The following is a 14,025-nucleotide window of genomic DNA, read 5'->3' on the forward strand; positions in this document are numbered from 1 at the left end:
TAGTCCTGGGCAACCGGCTCTGGGTGGCCCTGGTTGAGCAGGGAGGCTGGAGCAGAAGACCTCCAGAGCTGCCTTCCAGCCTCAGCCACTCTGCGAACGTAACTCTCTCTGCTTCACATGTGAAACGCACTGCGCACTAAGGTGTTCTCACATGAGCCACCTGCAAGACTCCTGCCTACGGACAGCAAGGCAATTCCTCTTACTTGGGTAAGAGAAGAAACTTTACAAATTCTCAACACACAGCCCGTTCTTCTGCCCCATCTTCAATGGCTCTTCAGTTTCGGAGCTTACACTGGGTTACAGCCCACCTAGAAGAAATGCTGGCAAGCTGCATAAGCTTAACATTCAGACACCTGCTTAAAAATATTCAGGAGACCTGAACGCTTTGGTCCTCGCTCAGATGCAAGGGGGAAACAGCTTCCAGTATTTCGCTTTTTAAAACCAATAAACTCTCCATTAGGTTTGAGTGGTTTCACAGGAGAACTTTGATGTTCTTTAGGTCAGAGATAAATTTCTGCAGCAGTAGATTTTTTCGCAAGTACAACAGCCTACTCACTGCAGTAGAAGCTGATTATTAGGGACGGTGCTTACAGAACTCTTACGTTGCTCCTGGCCATCATGGGGTTGTATCTGGCATCCCGAAGGAAATCAATTATTGCTGGTGATGGTCCTAACCATATCTACATCTCTGAATTTCAGCACATCTGGCTTATTGCGGTAGGCCATTTTTGGCAAGAAACAAAAGGTAAAACGGCCAGACCACTGAGAGAACTGTGTGAACTACATAAGAAACCAGAGCAAGACGTGGACGCCAAGCTGCAGAGAAATAATGAGCATTTGAATTTGCAGGGATGCGCTGCAAGGTCTTCTCCTGGGGAAACAAGAGCTGTTACACCTGCAGATGGTTACCACCGTCATCAAAGGACGAAGCTGTGAACAAGCGTCCTCTCTGTGCTCTGTGAAAGCCCAGTGGTGCCTCTCTTTCTGCCCCCACCAGCTCATATGCACTGGAAGGCTACCAAGACTGGGGACACAGCACAGAAGGGCATCATAGCAGCCAAGAACATGACAACTCTACAACCAAGGAGCAGGGCTCTTGCGCCACTGTTTGAGATGTTTGGCTTTTTGTATAGTTTAAGACCTATTTGCTTCCCATGACCGACATTCTGGAGAAGCCTTTGTTAAAGATCCAGCCTCCCACCCACAGCAAGAACTGCGGCTAAGGAGCTCGAAGGCCACTGCAGGACCCAGCCCTTCAGCAAACCCCGGGAAGGTCAGGCTTGGCTCTCCTGACATTTCCTTGTTAAACACAGAAAAATATCCCAGCTGAGCCACAGCCGCGAGCGAGATGCTTTCTAGGCCAGCATGCTTCTAGCAACCACCACTTTTTTTTCTTTCTTTCCTTTTTTTTTTTTTTTTTTAATAAAACATCCACGTGCTCTGCCATCACAAGGGATGATGATTCAGGCTGACCTGCATCAGACAGGCATTGAGCCTCGCACACAGCATTGATTTCAAGTTGTTGTGGTTGAACTCGAGAACACTGAATCATGACAAAGATGTCGGAAGATGCAGAATCCACCACAATCACAGATGAGCTGTATCAGCGTTTAATTACTCTCCTGGTTAATCCAGCGTTAATGACAAGAGGCAGCAGGCAAGGACTATTCTAAGCAGAGCCTGTGAGTACGCTTTGGTCACCTCTTAAGAGACAGTCGGCTTTCAGACAGCTTGCTGCACATCCTCTTGTCTGAGCAGCTCAGTATACAAAATCCCTTTTCCCTTTTTTTGGTTAAAAACATCAAAGACAGGAAAAGAATAAAAAGAAAAGGGAAAAAAAAAAAAGAAAATCCAGACTACAGCGTAAGCACAGCTCTCTGTCATCTGGAGGACAGAATTACAGAATCAGAGAATAGTTTGGGTTGGAAGGGACCTTTAAAGGTCACCTAGTCCAACCCCTTGCAATGAGCAGGGACATCAACCAGATCAGGTTGCTCAGAGCCCCGTCCAACCTGACCTTGAATATCTCCAGGGATGGGGCATCTCCCACCTCTCTGGGCAACCTGGGCCAGTGTTTCACCACCCTCATCATAAAAAAAGTTATTCCTTATATCTAGTCTGAATCTCCCCTCTTTTAGTTTAAAACCATCACCCCTTGTCCTATCACTACAGGCCCTACTAAAAAGTTTGTCCCCATCTTTCTTATCAGCCCCCTTTAAGCACGGCAAGGCCGCAATCAGGTCTCCCCACAGCCTCCTCCTCTCCAGGCTGAACACCCCCAGCTCTCAGCCTGTCCTCACAGCAGAGGTGCTCCAGCCTCTGAGCATCTTCGTGGCCTCCTCTGGCCCCGCTCCAACAGCTCCATGTCCTTCCCGTGCTGAGGACCCCGAGCTGGACGCAGGGCTCCAGGGGGGTCTCCCCAGAGCGGAGCAGAGGGGCAGAATCCCCTCCCTCGCCCCGCTGCCCACGCTGTGGGGGATGCAGCCCAGGAGATGCTTGGCTTTCTGGGCTGTGAGGGCACATTGCCGGCTCATGGCCAGCTTTTCATTCACCAGTACCCCCAAGTCCTTCTCGGCAGGGCTGCTCTCCATCCCTTCATCCCCCAGCCTGTACTGGTACTGGGGATTGCCCCAACCCAGGTGCAGGACCTTGCACTTGGCCTTGTTGAACCCCATGAGGTTCACACAGGCCCACCTCTCCAGCCTGCCCAGGTCCCTCTGGATGCCATCCCGTCCCTCAGGGGTGTCACCTGCACCGCTCAGCTTGGTGTCATCTGCAAACTTGCTGAGGGTGCCCTTGATCCCGCTGCCTGTGTCACTAATGAAGATATTGAACAGCACTGGCCCCAGTACGGACCCCTGAGGGACACCACTTCGCACTGATCTCCATCCGGACATTGAGCCATTGACCACTACCCTCTGGATGTGACCATCTAGCCAATTCCTCAACCACTGAACAGTCCATCCATCAAATCCGTATCTCTCCAATTTAGAGAGAAAATACTGGGAAGAAACATTAGAAATGGACAGAGAAAAAGAAAGGCACCCTCTAAGACTTTTCTGGAATCTGCAAGCAAGCACGCAGTGACGATCCCAAGGGAGCACGACCCTCTCCAGCCTTCCTTCCAGAATCCCACTGAGCCACACAGTGTCCCCAGGTGTCCTCCAACAAACACAAACCCCTTTATAATGCCTCAGGAATGGCAGTAGCAGGCCATGAAGGAGTCTGGCCATGCTTTGGGCCTCTGCAGTGGGAAAGTATTCATTAGGCAAAACATAATATCCCTGCAAAGCGCATTGTGGTCCAGAAGGAAAATACCTCAAACGTTTCAGCACATTTGGCCAGAAGAGAAGTCCCTTCCTGACCCAAAGCAACCCAGTGGTTTAACACTGAGCATAAAGGCAAGACAGCAAAACCAGGAAGGTGATAACTAGCTTTGCTGCTGTCCCTCATTCCCAGGGAGCAGTGTGTATCATCAAATGGGAGCCAGTGCATGCTACGACTGACGATACCACAGCCAGAAAGGCGTAGGGGCAGCTAATTGCTCTGTAACCACGTTCTGAACAGTTGCAACAGGTTAGCCAGGCCCGAGCCCTCATTCAGACTGTACATCCAGATATATCCCTGTCTCACCCTCCCTCCGTCCTCCTTTCCTTACCTTTCGCTATCGACACGGTGTTTAGCCTGTAGTTTCCCTTTGTCCTTCTGTGGGGCTGGGTCTTCTAGAAAGCTGTGGTCCAGGCTGTCATCAGGAACAAAGTCCTCCACGCTCTGTACTTTCGCAGGGGCTTGAGGGTGAGGAGGAGGAGTGGCGGCGGCAGCAGGATCTGCATTAGCAACAGCAGTTGTAAAACACGGGGTTCATCACAAGCAAGACAGAAATTTGCTTTTTACAGATCTGTCCTGCCCAGGGCCTCTTCGGCACACAGGCAGCAGCCACGAAGCAGGACCTCAGCTACACGGCAAGGGAAGAGGAAGGTTACGAACAGGACACTCAAAGCAGTTCAGAATCTTGCATGAAGGCACTCACAGACCACACGCGGCTGCTGAGGTTTCACACGCGCCAGGCTGGCCCAGGCTATAAAACAGCCTGACAAACTCTCTAGCATGGCAGCTGACTCTGCTCTACAGAGAACGCTACCCCTGACTATCCTACAGCCAGATTTTATACCTACGCTGTGCGCGCCGCTCCTGTGTGATGTCCCTTCATCATTCTCTTACCTTTTCCAGACTGTTCAGTTCACCCACTCGCCTCCTCTGGCTGTTTCAACTGTAGCTGTCAAAGGCAGGATTTTTCACACTGTGCTTTTAGATGCCCTGTGTAACCAAAAGCTCAAGAGCTACTGCAAATAGAGACTCGCTTCAATATAGCTTATTTGTAGAGACACTGCTACCCACCTTCAAGGTATCAGGATGAAATCTCATGAAATGAGCATAACCAGGAAGCCTGAAGTGATTAACCTTTTCAGCATTTGCAATATTCAACCTTTTTCTTCTGCCCTGACTGCACTTCACATCTAGGCTTTTTTCTTTTGGGTGAACAAGACTTGTATATTTTTTCTAGATTTTGCTCTACTAGTACAGCTTTCAGATCACTTCTGCATACAAATAACACTATTACTAATGCCATAGAGTAGCGTTGGCGTAAGAAAAAGCACAGCCAAAAGAATTACTACTGCAAGAGAAAGCTTAAATAGCAGCTCCCATAAAAAACCAAGCATTACTTTGTGACAGTGATTTTTCAACTGGCTTCCAATTAGCTAGTCCCTAGGTATGTTCCAGTAGAGGTGCAGACCCTTGGCACGCCACATAAACCTAAGAACACTGGCAGATCAGCTTTTCCTAGCTGCCTTTTGCAATCCTGAAAAGCACCCTTGAGATACCCGGTCTGCAGGCCACAAGCCTAAAACAGTTCTCAAGCTAAGCGACAGATTTAAAAAAAAAAAGAAGAAAAAGAAAAAAACCCCAAACCCCAAGATTGTAACACTGGTAGTAGGCCACTTGTCTTTTTTCTACATACCAATATGACAAAGGTTTTTTTTATCGACAAGGGATTTCTAACATTTGCTCCTCCTTGTTTGTTTGTTTCTGGGTAGGAAGAGTCACAAACAAACCGAAAAGGGTGTACCGTGTCATACCTGGTAACAGATTTGGGATGCAGAACATTGTGTGCAGATCTAAAACTGAAAGATTTCAACATCTGAAACCACAAACCATGTTCCCAGCACCTCCTCCTTTCTTTCTGTGGGTGTCTCGAGAGTACTGTGAGCTCTAGGGATTGACAGTTTGAGAGGGAAGGTATTTCCAAGGGGTGATTCAAACCATGTCATGCTAATGATTTTTAGGCAGTGCCAGCCCTGCAGCTCCAGTTAGCTTCGCAAACAAAGCGAATGTGACAGGCAAATCAAGGTCCAGATCGGTAAAAGTACGTGCAACAAAACCCTCGATGCTTCTGTCCTGCAACTTTGTCCGGCAGGGGCTTGGACCGAACGCTGCGGTACTCTGCTCCATTGTGTGCTAGCGCTAAGGAAGAAGTCGAGGAGGGCAGCCCTCCTCCTCAGACCATCTCTGAAGGAGCATATTTCCCCGGAGGGGAATCCGCTGCAGAGCCTGGACTTACGTGATCATTTCTGGCTGAATAACCTTTAAAACCAGCACTCTGCTGTTCTCCGTTAACACACAGGAGCCCCTTTGAGCTGCCAGACTTTTGTGAAGACAGAGCTTCAAATAGCTTCTCTAACTTGCTATTCAAGAGGCATATGTGCTCCTGGTAAGAAGCTGACAGTTATTTTATTAGTGTCCCCCACGTGTTCAGTCCCTTCCTCCTGAAGCACGCTGCAGTCACCACCCAGGCGGCTGGACACAGTCCCCATCCAAGCCCAGCACAGAGACAAACCAAAATGCCAATCAGGAGAAAAAGAGAGAGCGACAGCGCAGCTCTCCTTGGACACACGCTGCACACGTTCGGGGCCTGTGGGCTTCAGGCACCTGTCTGCTCAGGCTCTCGCAGGGAAAAAATGAAAGGAAAGCAGAGGAACACCCTGCCTAGACACTGCACTCCAGCACCTACCTGGCTGGGGAGGAGAGGGGTCTGAGGCGGGAGACGTCCCAAAGAGACGTGAAATAATGCTGCGCTTTGGTGGGGGGACTGCGGCCGGAGGCGCTGGGGAGGCTGTAGCTGGTGGAGGCGCGTGCGGCTGCTGGGCCTCGGGTGCAGGCACTGGTGAAAAAGATGAGGGGGGTTCAGGAGAGATGGTGGAGCTTGTGGCAAGCGGCTGCGGCGGCTGTGGGGTGCCAGGGCTGGAGCTGCCCGTCGACGTGGAGCTCGGAGGTACTATGGGTGACTGGGAGCCGGAGGAAGGGCTTTGCCCGTTAGTCGTTAGTGGCGACGTGTGTCCTCGACTTCGGGCTTCCATCATTTCAAGGAAGCTGCAGGGAAGATAAATTGCAAATATAAGGAACGGAGAAAACATGCTCAACAGAGCACCGAGCACGATGCTGGGCTGCTTTGGCTATGTGCTGGGCTGGGAGGGTACAGGTCTGCTTTCGGTGATGCTGCGACTCCCTGGGCCACAGTAAATCCGGTTCACCCACGTGAGCTAACCTCACCCGATCTGCATGGAGGTGTGGAGAATCCCAACCTGTTTTGCACTGCAGGACGAAACCTACGTTTGCAACGCTGCTGGGAACTCCCTGGATAGACAGACTATAACAACACGCCAGGGCTCGAAACACAACCTTAAGTCAGTTCTTGGACATATGTCTCTAAGGGAGTAAGTGCTACAGGAATGGCACATTTTTAGATTCAGCAGAAGAGATCAGAGCGTTCAAGAAGACTCACATGCTATAAAACCCTCTTCTTTCAGCCAAGAATGCATTTGAAAGGAGAATCCTTGAACGTCAAAAGAAAAGAGCTATCCAGAGGGCTCACAGAGGACCGACTGCGTATATCCCGCTTGCAACGTGCAGATATACAGGCCGTCTCTCCCCCTGCACACACTCCCCCTCTGTGTGGGAGGCGGTGGAGCCAAGCAGCAGAAGCTCTGAAGCAAGTTGTGGTCCTGGCTGGATTCCTGACTAGAAGAGCAATAAAGCCTGTACTGCTAGAGAGGGTGAAATGCTCCATCCTTTTCAAAAAGGAAACCAAGGCCGATCCTGCTGCAGCCTCCTTCAGCAGCCCGTTCGTTAGCAGTCTTTTCACAAGCTGTATGCAAAGAAACACGAACAGAAAGCCAAGCTTTTCCTATGAAATGGTCTCAAAGCAAGATCTGCTACACGCCACACATCTGAGAGATATACAGAGCACACCTAAGTGAAGCATCATGTATAAATGTAGCATATGTCACCGTCTCGCCTCTTATTTCATGAAGCCTAATGAACTCGTGCACGGAGGCTCTGGGTTCAATTGCTTCTGCAGGACAGACAGACTCGGCTGTGCTTAAGGCAACGGCTCCTCTCCCATACAGAGCACGACCTCATCATTCTAGAATACCAGACTAAAGGCTGCAAACGCAACGCTGCCCGGGAGGAGCAGAAAAGGAGCCTGGCTGTCACACGGCTGTCTCTGCCTGTCCCCTGAGACCGCTGTCAAGGCACCTCAATTCGTGCCACGCTGTGGTAGCCTCACTGAGGCTTCCACCAGGATCTGGGGCAAGGCTCGTGTGCTTATTCCACCCAGCAGACTGGCTCCCGGCAGAGCTGAGATCAGAGAATGCGACAGCATCCATTCCAGCATCCTCCCTCCCAGGGGACCAGTAGCTGGGGTGAGCTGTGCGACAACATGTTCCACTGAAAATGATGCATGATTTGTCATGCATCAAAGAGAAAACATAAAGGAGCTTAACTCTTGCACTGAGCTCCGTGGAGACTGCATCGGGTTTGTTTGGAAGGTGCACAATGCATCACGCACACCGTAAGAATATAACAGTGTGCTGTCAATGCATCTCTGTCACTGTGCTGCAGGGCCGAGCAATGGGACGTCACTCCTGTCTCGAGGAGGGGGTCACCATACACGCCATTCAGCATCGCTCAAGGCATCTGTGGGGAGGGAAAGAGAAACCAAGGCTACCTGCAACTCAACAAAGCGAACACTCTGAATCCACAAAGCCATGTGAATCGCTATGGCCTGAAAAGCCACCCACGAGACCCGCCTGCACAGGACCTGCGGCTCCGCAGATCCGAGCCAGAAGCACTGAGTGCTAAATTCTGTCATCCCTCCCCTCCGAGCTTTGGTTCGGGGCTCCCCGCGAGCCGAAGGCAGGACAGCTGAATAGCCCTGCTTTGTGGTACTCACTCCTCCTCCGCCCAAGCCCTGCTCAGGGTTAGAGACTCCTGCCTCCCAACTGCGAAGAGAGATTAATCCCAGCTGATCCACACGCACCCCTGCACCTGTTTGTAGCAACAGCGATCCTGGCCGGGAGGCCTGCAAGCTTGGTCACTGCCGCATCCAGCATCCGAGGTACCGATGCCAGCGCTGCTCGCTCTCCTGGCTGAGCTGAGCTCTCTGACTGCCTGCGTGAGCACCTAAATCACCAACGCCACACAAAACCAGAACCGAACAACCGCTGAGTCTGACCAGGACGCTGGGTCCCACCGTCGAGGCAGCTGGGTGACTCAGGCAGGATAAGGTGGTTGTACACTGAAGACTAAGGAACAAGGATGAAGTACATACAAAGTCCGTATATGGTCATTTCAGGATACAGAATATGAAGCTCCGAGAGTACTTAAAGCTGGACCCAACAAAGCGCAGGACACTCTTTACAATACCAGGGTATTTGAAGATTTACTGTACTTTGTACTACCAAAGCTGCCCATTTTGGAACCAACCTGCTTTGTTCTGGGCAAGTAGCCAGCTCCAGAGGGAGGGAGGGCTGCGACTACCACCTGTTTCTCCTGCAGAAACACATGAATTTTAAGAGCTGGAGGGAAAAAATGCTACATAACTGAAGTATAAAGAGTGTCATCCTCCCCTCCAGCTCAGCTAATCTGGAGAGTAACATACACGCAGGCTTCTTCTGCACCTGTGCTCCTGTGCCTCGCTCACCTACATTATGTGAAGGGCGTATGAACGCAAGACAGCAAGTTATTTTTAGTAGAAAGATGCAGTGGTTATTTGGGGACAGCATGACAGAGGCTCTTACCCCAGCACAGCACCAAGGAGAGCTGTGGCACGTGGGCTCCGTGTCACCTTCCTCATCTCCAACCAGACGCACGGGCCAAGCTCTGTGCCGTGTGCCACGCCACCGGGGAAAGGAGGATGGTCTGACACCGGTTTTACATGGGCTGCCTAAACCGGCCCTGCTGAGCTTTCATATTCCTGTCTTCTTCCGTGAAAGAGGTGGGTGGAAAAACAGCATACATGAAAACGCTGCCAGCAAGCTCTCAGTAATTTCCAGGGTGGAGGTGTCTAAGCATCCTCCGCACTTTGAAAATACTACATAATGCATGAATGCTTTCTCTGGCTTTACACTTACTCTTCGGAGGCTCAAGTGTGGCTGTTTTGGGAACACACCAGGCCAAACCTGCCACGTGCCTGTTTTTTCTCATATTCTATACAATCTGGCCACTGCGTTTTTTGTTCTACCCTTTTTGTCAGTCCTTCACAAAAGGACTCACTCAAAACCTTACTGCGAAACAAGCAGCTTCGTGTCCACACTAGGTGTAGTAGACCAGGTCCTATTTGACAGCCGCCTGAACATGAGCCAGCAGTGTGCCCAGGTGGCCAAGAGGGCCAGTGGCATCCTGGCCTGTATCGGGAACAGTGTGGCCAGCAGGAGCAGGGCAGGGATCATCCCCCTGTGCTGGGCACTGGTGAGGCCGCCCCTCGAATGCTGTGCTCAGCGCTGGGCCCCTCACCCCACGAAGGCCATGGAGGGGCTGGAGCGTGGCCAGAGCAGGGCAGCGAGGCTGGGGCAGGGGCTGGAGCCCAAGGCTGGGGAGGAGCGGCTGGGGGAGCTGGGGGGGCTCAGCCTGGAGAAGAGGAGGCTGAGGGGAGCCCTCATCGCTCTCTGCAACTGCCTGAAAGGAGGCTGGAGCCGGGGGGGTCGGTCTCTTCTCCCCAGGAACAAGCGATGGGACGAGAGGGAACGGCCTCAAGCTGCGCCAGGGCAGGGTTAGGTTGGATATTAGGAAAAACTTCTTCCCCCAAAGGGCTGTCAGGCCCTGGCCCAGGCTGCCCAGGGCAGGGGCTGAGTCCCCATCCCTGGAGGTATTTTAAAGCCGGGCAGACGTGGTGCTCAGGGACATGGTTTAGTGGTGGACTTGGCAGTGCTGGGTTAACGGTTGGACTCGATGATCTTAAGGGTCTTTTCCAACCTTAGCGATTCTATGATTCTATGATTCTATTAAAGCACAAGATGAACTCACGCCGTGACCTGAGAACACTTGTTCAGTTGGGATACAGAGACAGCAAACGGGCCACGCGAGTCCAGATGGGTTATCTGTCCTCACCCACGTGGGCTCCTCGTGTGATCCTTCCATTTCAGAGCGAGTAACAAGTCCACATCCTCAAAACCCACTGGCCCTTGCACCTGCTCGCAAGAGGAGACTTTTATGCAATTTTAAAGATGAACATGCTCTGTGGGAACAAAAATTCATCAAGGCCTGAGGTTACCGTTGGTCTGCTCCCAGAGCAAACAAAAAAAAAGCACAAAAGGACTTGTTAGCCTCACACTTCCTAAAATTGTCAGGGCTCATGTTCATTTACTATTGAAGACGGGAGCAGCCTGAAGCTTTTTGGCTCCTGATTCTAATGTGCTGTGATCAATATTTCAAATTTATTTCATGTGGCAAGAAATATTTTGGGTTATTTTATTAATTGCGAAAATGAAGATTAATAGGCCGTGTGACATCAACTTAACTGGGGTTACTGAGGGTTAGATTTCCACGTGTTTGTTTTGGGCTCATTGAAGGCACTGAACCTGATTCCCCCCAAACCCACGTCCCTGAATGTGAAATCAGTGGCCAAGCGGGGTTGAAGATGGGATATCTCACGAAGAATAATTTAAGTATTCCTTTTGACTAACTTACATCAGTCCTTAAGAAAAAAAAAAGTTAATTCAGAGAGTTGATTACTTAACCCTTGAAATCAAATTTTGTCTTTTGATATTAAAGAAAGAGTAATACTAGAAAAAACGCAGCCAAACATGAAACCCACACATTAAACCTGCTTCTTATTAACTTTTGCAAATGTTTCCACCAGCGGCTTATTCCTGAAAAAAATTAATATGCCGGAAGAGCTCCGACAATTTCCCAAAAATTACCTCTCTGTGGGCACCATTCAGGGAGGGAACAGGGATGCTGAACATAAAAAGTCTTCCTTGTGACAGAAGATAAGCTGGGTACAATTAAAGATGGAAAAATTGAGCAAATTAAGTAGGAATTCAGAACAGAGTAAAAAAAGTCATTGCTGTTTGTTTAATAAGAACTCAGGAACTCAAAAAGGGCTGCAATGTGTTCTTAGCAGCATTGAAAATGTACAATCTGAGAAACCCCAAGGAAGGTACCCGAGCAAGAGGTGTGGCAGGCAGAGAGGAGACGGGCACGGGGAAAGAGCTGGAAGCATCTAAATGGGCCTTACACAGGCGAGGCCCGGCCAGCGGCTGCCAAGGGATGGCTTACGTAAGGCCGATGAGGCAGCGTTGTGTGCCACCTCGTGTTTTCTCCGGGATCCACATTTTGGAGCAATGACGTTTTGTCCTCGGGCACCCAGCCGCAGCAGGAGGAAGAGTTCTTGTTCTCTTTCTGCTCTCCGAGCCAAATTTAGCATCGGTCATTGTGATAGAGCAGCTACTAGACATGCACGGGGGTGAATGACATAGCCGAGATGTCCCAGCACTGTCACCTCGCCTTGCTGCATGGCCTGATTTTATGGCAGGAGAGCAGGAATCGCCTCGGAGGAGGTGCTGCAGCAGCCACACCACGGCCTGCAGCCCCAGGCGCCTGCAGCCACCTCCCCTCGCCGCGCCATTCGTGCTGACCGACAGCAGAACTCCAAGAACCGTCTAGATCGAAGCAACCGACGCAAGCGCTTCACATCTGCCAAGGGTCAACGAGTCACACCGCACCTACGCACACGCTGTAGTAACGAGGCGAGTGTCGGAGGACACCGTACCAGGTGCTCATTCCAACATCCACCGCAGCAGCGTGTGAAACATGGTAATCCCCAAATGACGGGCACCTGACAGCCACGGGTGCAAGGACCTTCCCAAGCCCTAATAACGAGCACTGCAGACCTGCCTCACAACTGCAAGCTGTAATTCCCACCGTGCACTGTCGTCGTGTCCACAGATACTCTGCTCACCAGCCTAAGCTGTTCACTAAGAATCGGAACCTTACCCAAACCTGAGTTCCCTGCCATATGAGTGTGGTTATTTCTTTAAATCGGGACTTTGGCTAAAGGGCTTGAGCCTGAAGAGCTCCTGCAGGGATAAAAAATGAACGCAGGAAGGCTGTACTTTTCATCTCTGGGGTTGAAGTAACCCCTCAGCAGCTCGTCTGTTTCAGAGAGGTGCCGCTGAAACAAACAGACTCTTGGTTTCTTCCTGGGGTGAAGAGGAAAACATCAAAAATCCTAAAATAGCACTCTATTTTAGTCGGCGTGATCAAAGTACTCAGACGTGACACGGCCCGGTGCTTTTCTTTTGGGATCAGCGGCTCAAGGCAGGAAGCATCCAGGGATATTTTAAAGACCTTTCTATAAAGAAGTGTTATTTTCTGAAAGCAAAGAACATTGGTCTCAGCACACAGACACAAATGTGCAGCAGCTGAAGTGAAAGCAGAAGTTGGCCAGCTGCATAAAAACATGGGTTTATTTGCTAAACCAAAGTCCTAAGGTGTTTCTTATGCCATGTTAAACCAATTATGCAGGCTAACAGGGCAATTAGCCACCTGCAGGGCAAGCCCCCAGCAGCTGAGCAGCAGTACCTGCGGCAGCGCAGAAGGGCAGCAGCCACCCTGCCCGGCCGGGTGGGCATCTTCAGGTGCTCACAGCCCATCTCCTCTTCTTTCTGTGCTCATGAGCTGGTTTGGAAACCAACAGGGTACTGACATGTGGGCCAAATGTTTATCTGGCTTTGGAGTTTCTGCAGATGACTCAGGGGCTTCTATTGAGGCGATGCTAGCCACCACCGACGGCAGCAAAAGCTTGCAAAAGGCAAGAACGTGGCTTTTGACTCGTTAAGAGCGCAGTGCCTGGAGCAACGTGGCCAGTCTGGCCCTAGGATTCTGGATGCTACCACACTGCAAATGGTACTCTTCAGTAATCACGGTATTTCTGCAGGAGCCTGTACCCAGAAAGGGTACGCTCTGGCAGTGGAAGCACACCAGTATTATACAACGGTGTACGTCGGTGTGGTTACACTGGGTGGGATGATCCAGTCTAACATCCATTGCTGGAGCGAGGATGCCTCGCCATCCCACCTCTGCCAGCACCATACTGCTGCTGCTTCCTTTGAGTTCTGGTGCTGAGCAGATGCTTCTCAGAGCCAGCCCAACTCACATCAACCCAGAAGTAGACACGGCAGAAGACAGTTTTCTGCTGGATTTGTGAGCTGAATTGGCACATGTGAGGGTCCAGCAAATGCTGAAGCTGGTGTAAGGGTGAGAGGTGCCTAAGTAGCAAGATTTTCTGCTGTAAGTTTGGTACAGCTCTGCCAACTCTTGATTCTTTTAAGTATCTTCCCATTACTGATGCAGTATAAACAAAAATACCGAAAAACCATCTGACAGCACAGCCCACACGGCTCAGTCCTTTGAGCAGGGACATCAAGAGAACTGCCGAAGGCACGAGGAGACCAACCAGTCCCTGAGGAAAGGAATGAGGTGAGCACTCTGGAAACAGTGCTGCTTTGGGTGTATCTGGGGTATTTCAGTGGTCTCAAAGGAAAACACACTGACCAAGGTTACAGAACTTGAAACTTGGTCTGAAAATGCTCGTCAAAATGGCTGTGCATGAATATTTCATAATCATCGATTCCAGCTTCCAAATAAAGCTGCCTGTAAAGAATCTTTTCCCGATTCATTCTG

At 50.6% G+C, this 14,025-nt stretch overlaps 1 protein-coding gene across 2 annotated transcripts in view; it reads right to left on the minus strand.

The window, feature by feature from the left end:
- The window catches only part of RABL6 (RAB, member RAS oncogene family like 6), a 57,903-nt gene that overhangs the window by 13,171 nt on the left and 30,707 nt on the right, over positions 1-14,025 (minus strand). For both annotated transcript variants that reach the window (XM_087753269.1, XM_087753270.1), the window contains exons 9-10: positions 6,071-6,429; positions 3,659-3,827 (exon numbers count right to left, since the gene is read on the minus strand). In XM_087753269.1, the coding sequence (XP_087609395.1) occupies positions 3,659-3,827; positions 6,071-6,429 (528 nt within the window). The remainder of the gene's footprint in view (positions 1-3,658; positions 3,828-6,070; positions 6,430-14,025) is intronic.

The sequence above is a fragment of the Nipponia nippon genome, unplaced genomic scaffold (genome assembly GCF_047370975.1).
Source record: "Nipponia nippon isolate SJK-2023a ecotype South Korea unplaced genomic scaffold, ASM4737097v1 scaffold_16, whole genome shotgun sequence".
In the NCBI taxonomy this organism is placed as follows: Eukaryota; Metazoa; Chordata; class Aves; order Pelecaniformes; family Threskiornithidae; genus Nipponia; species Nipponia nippon.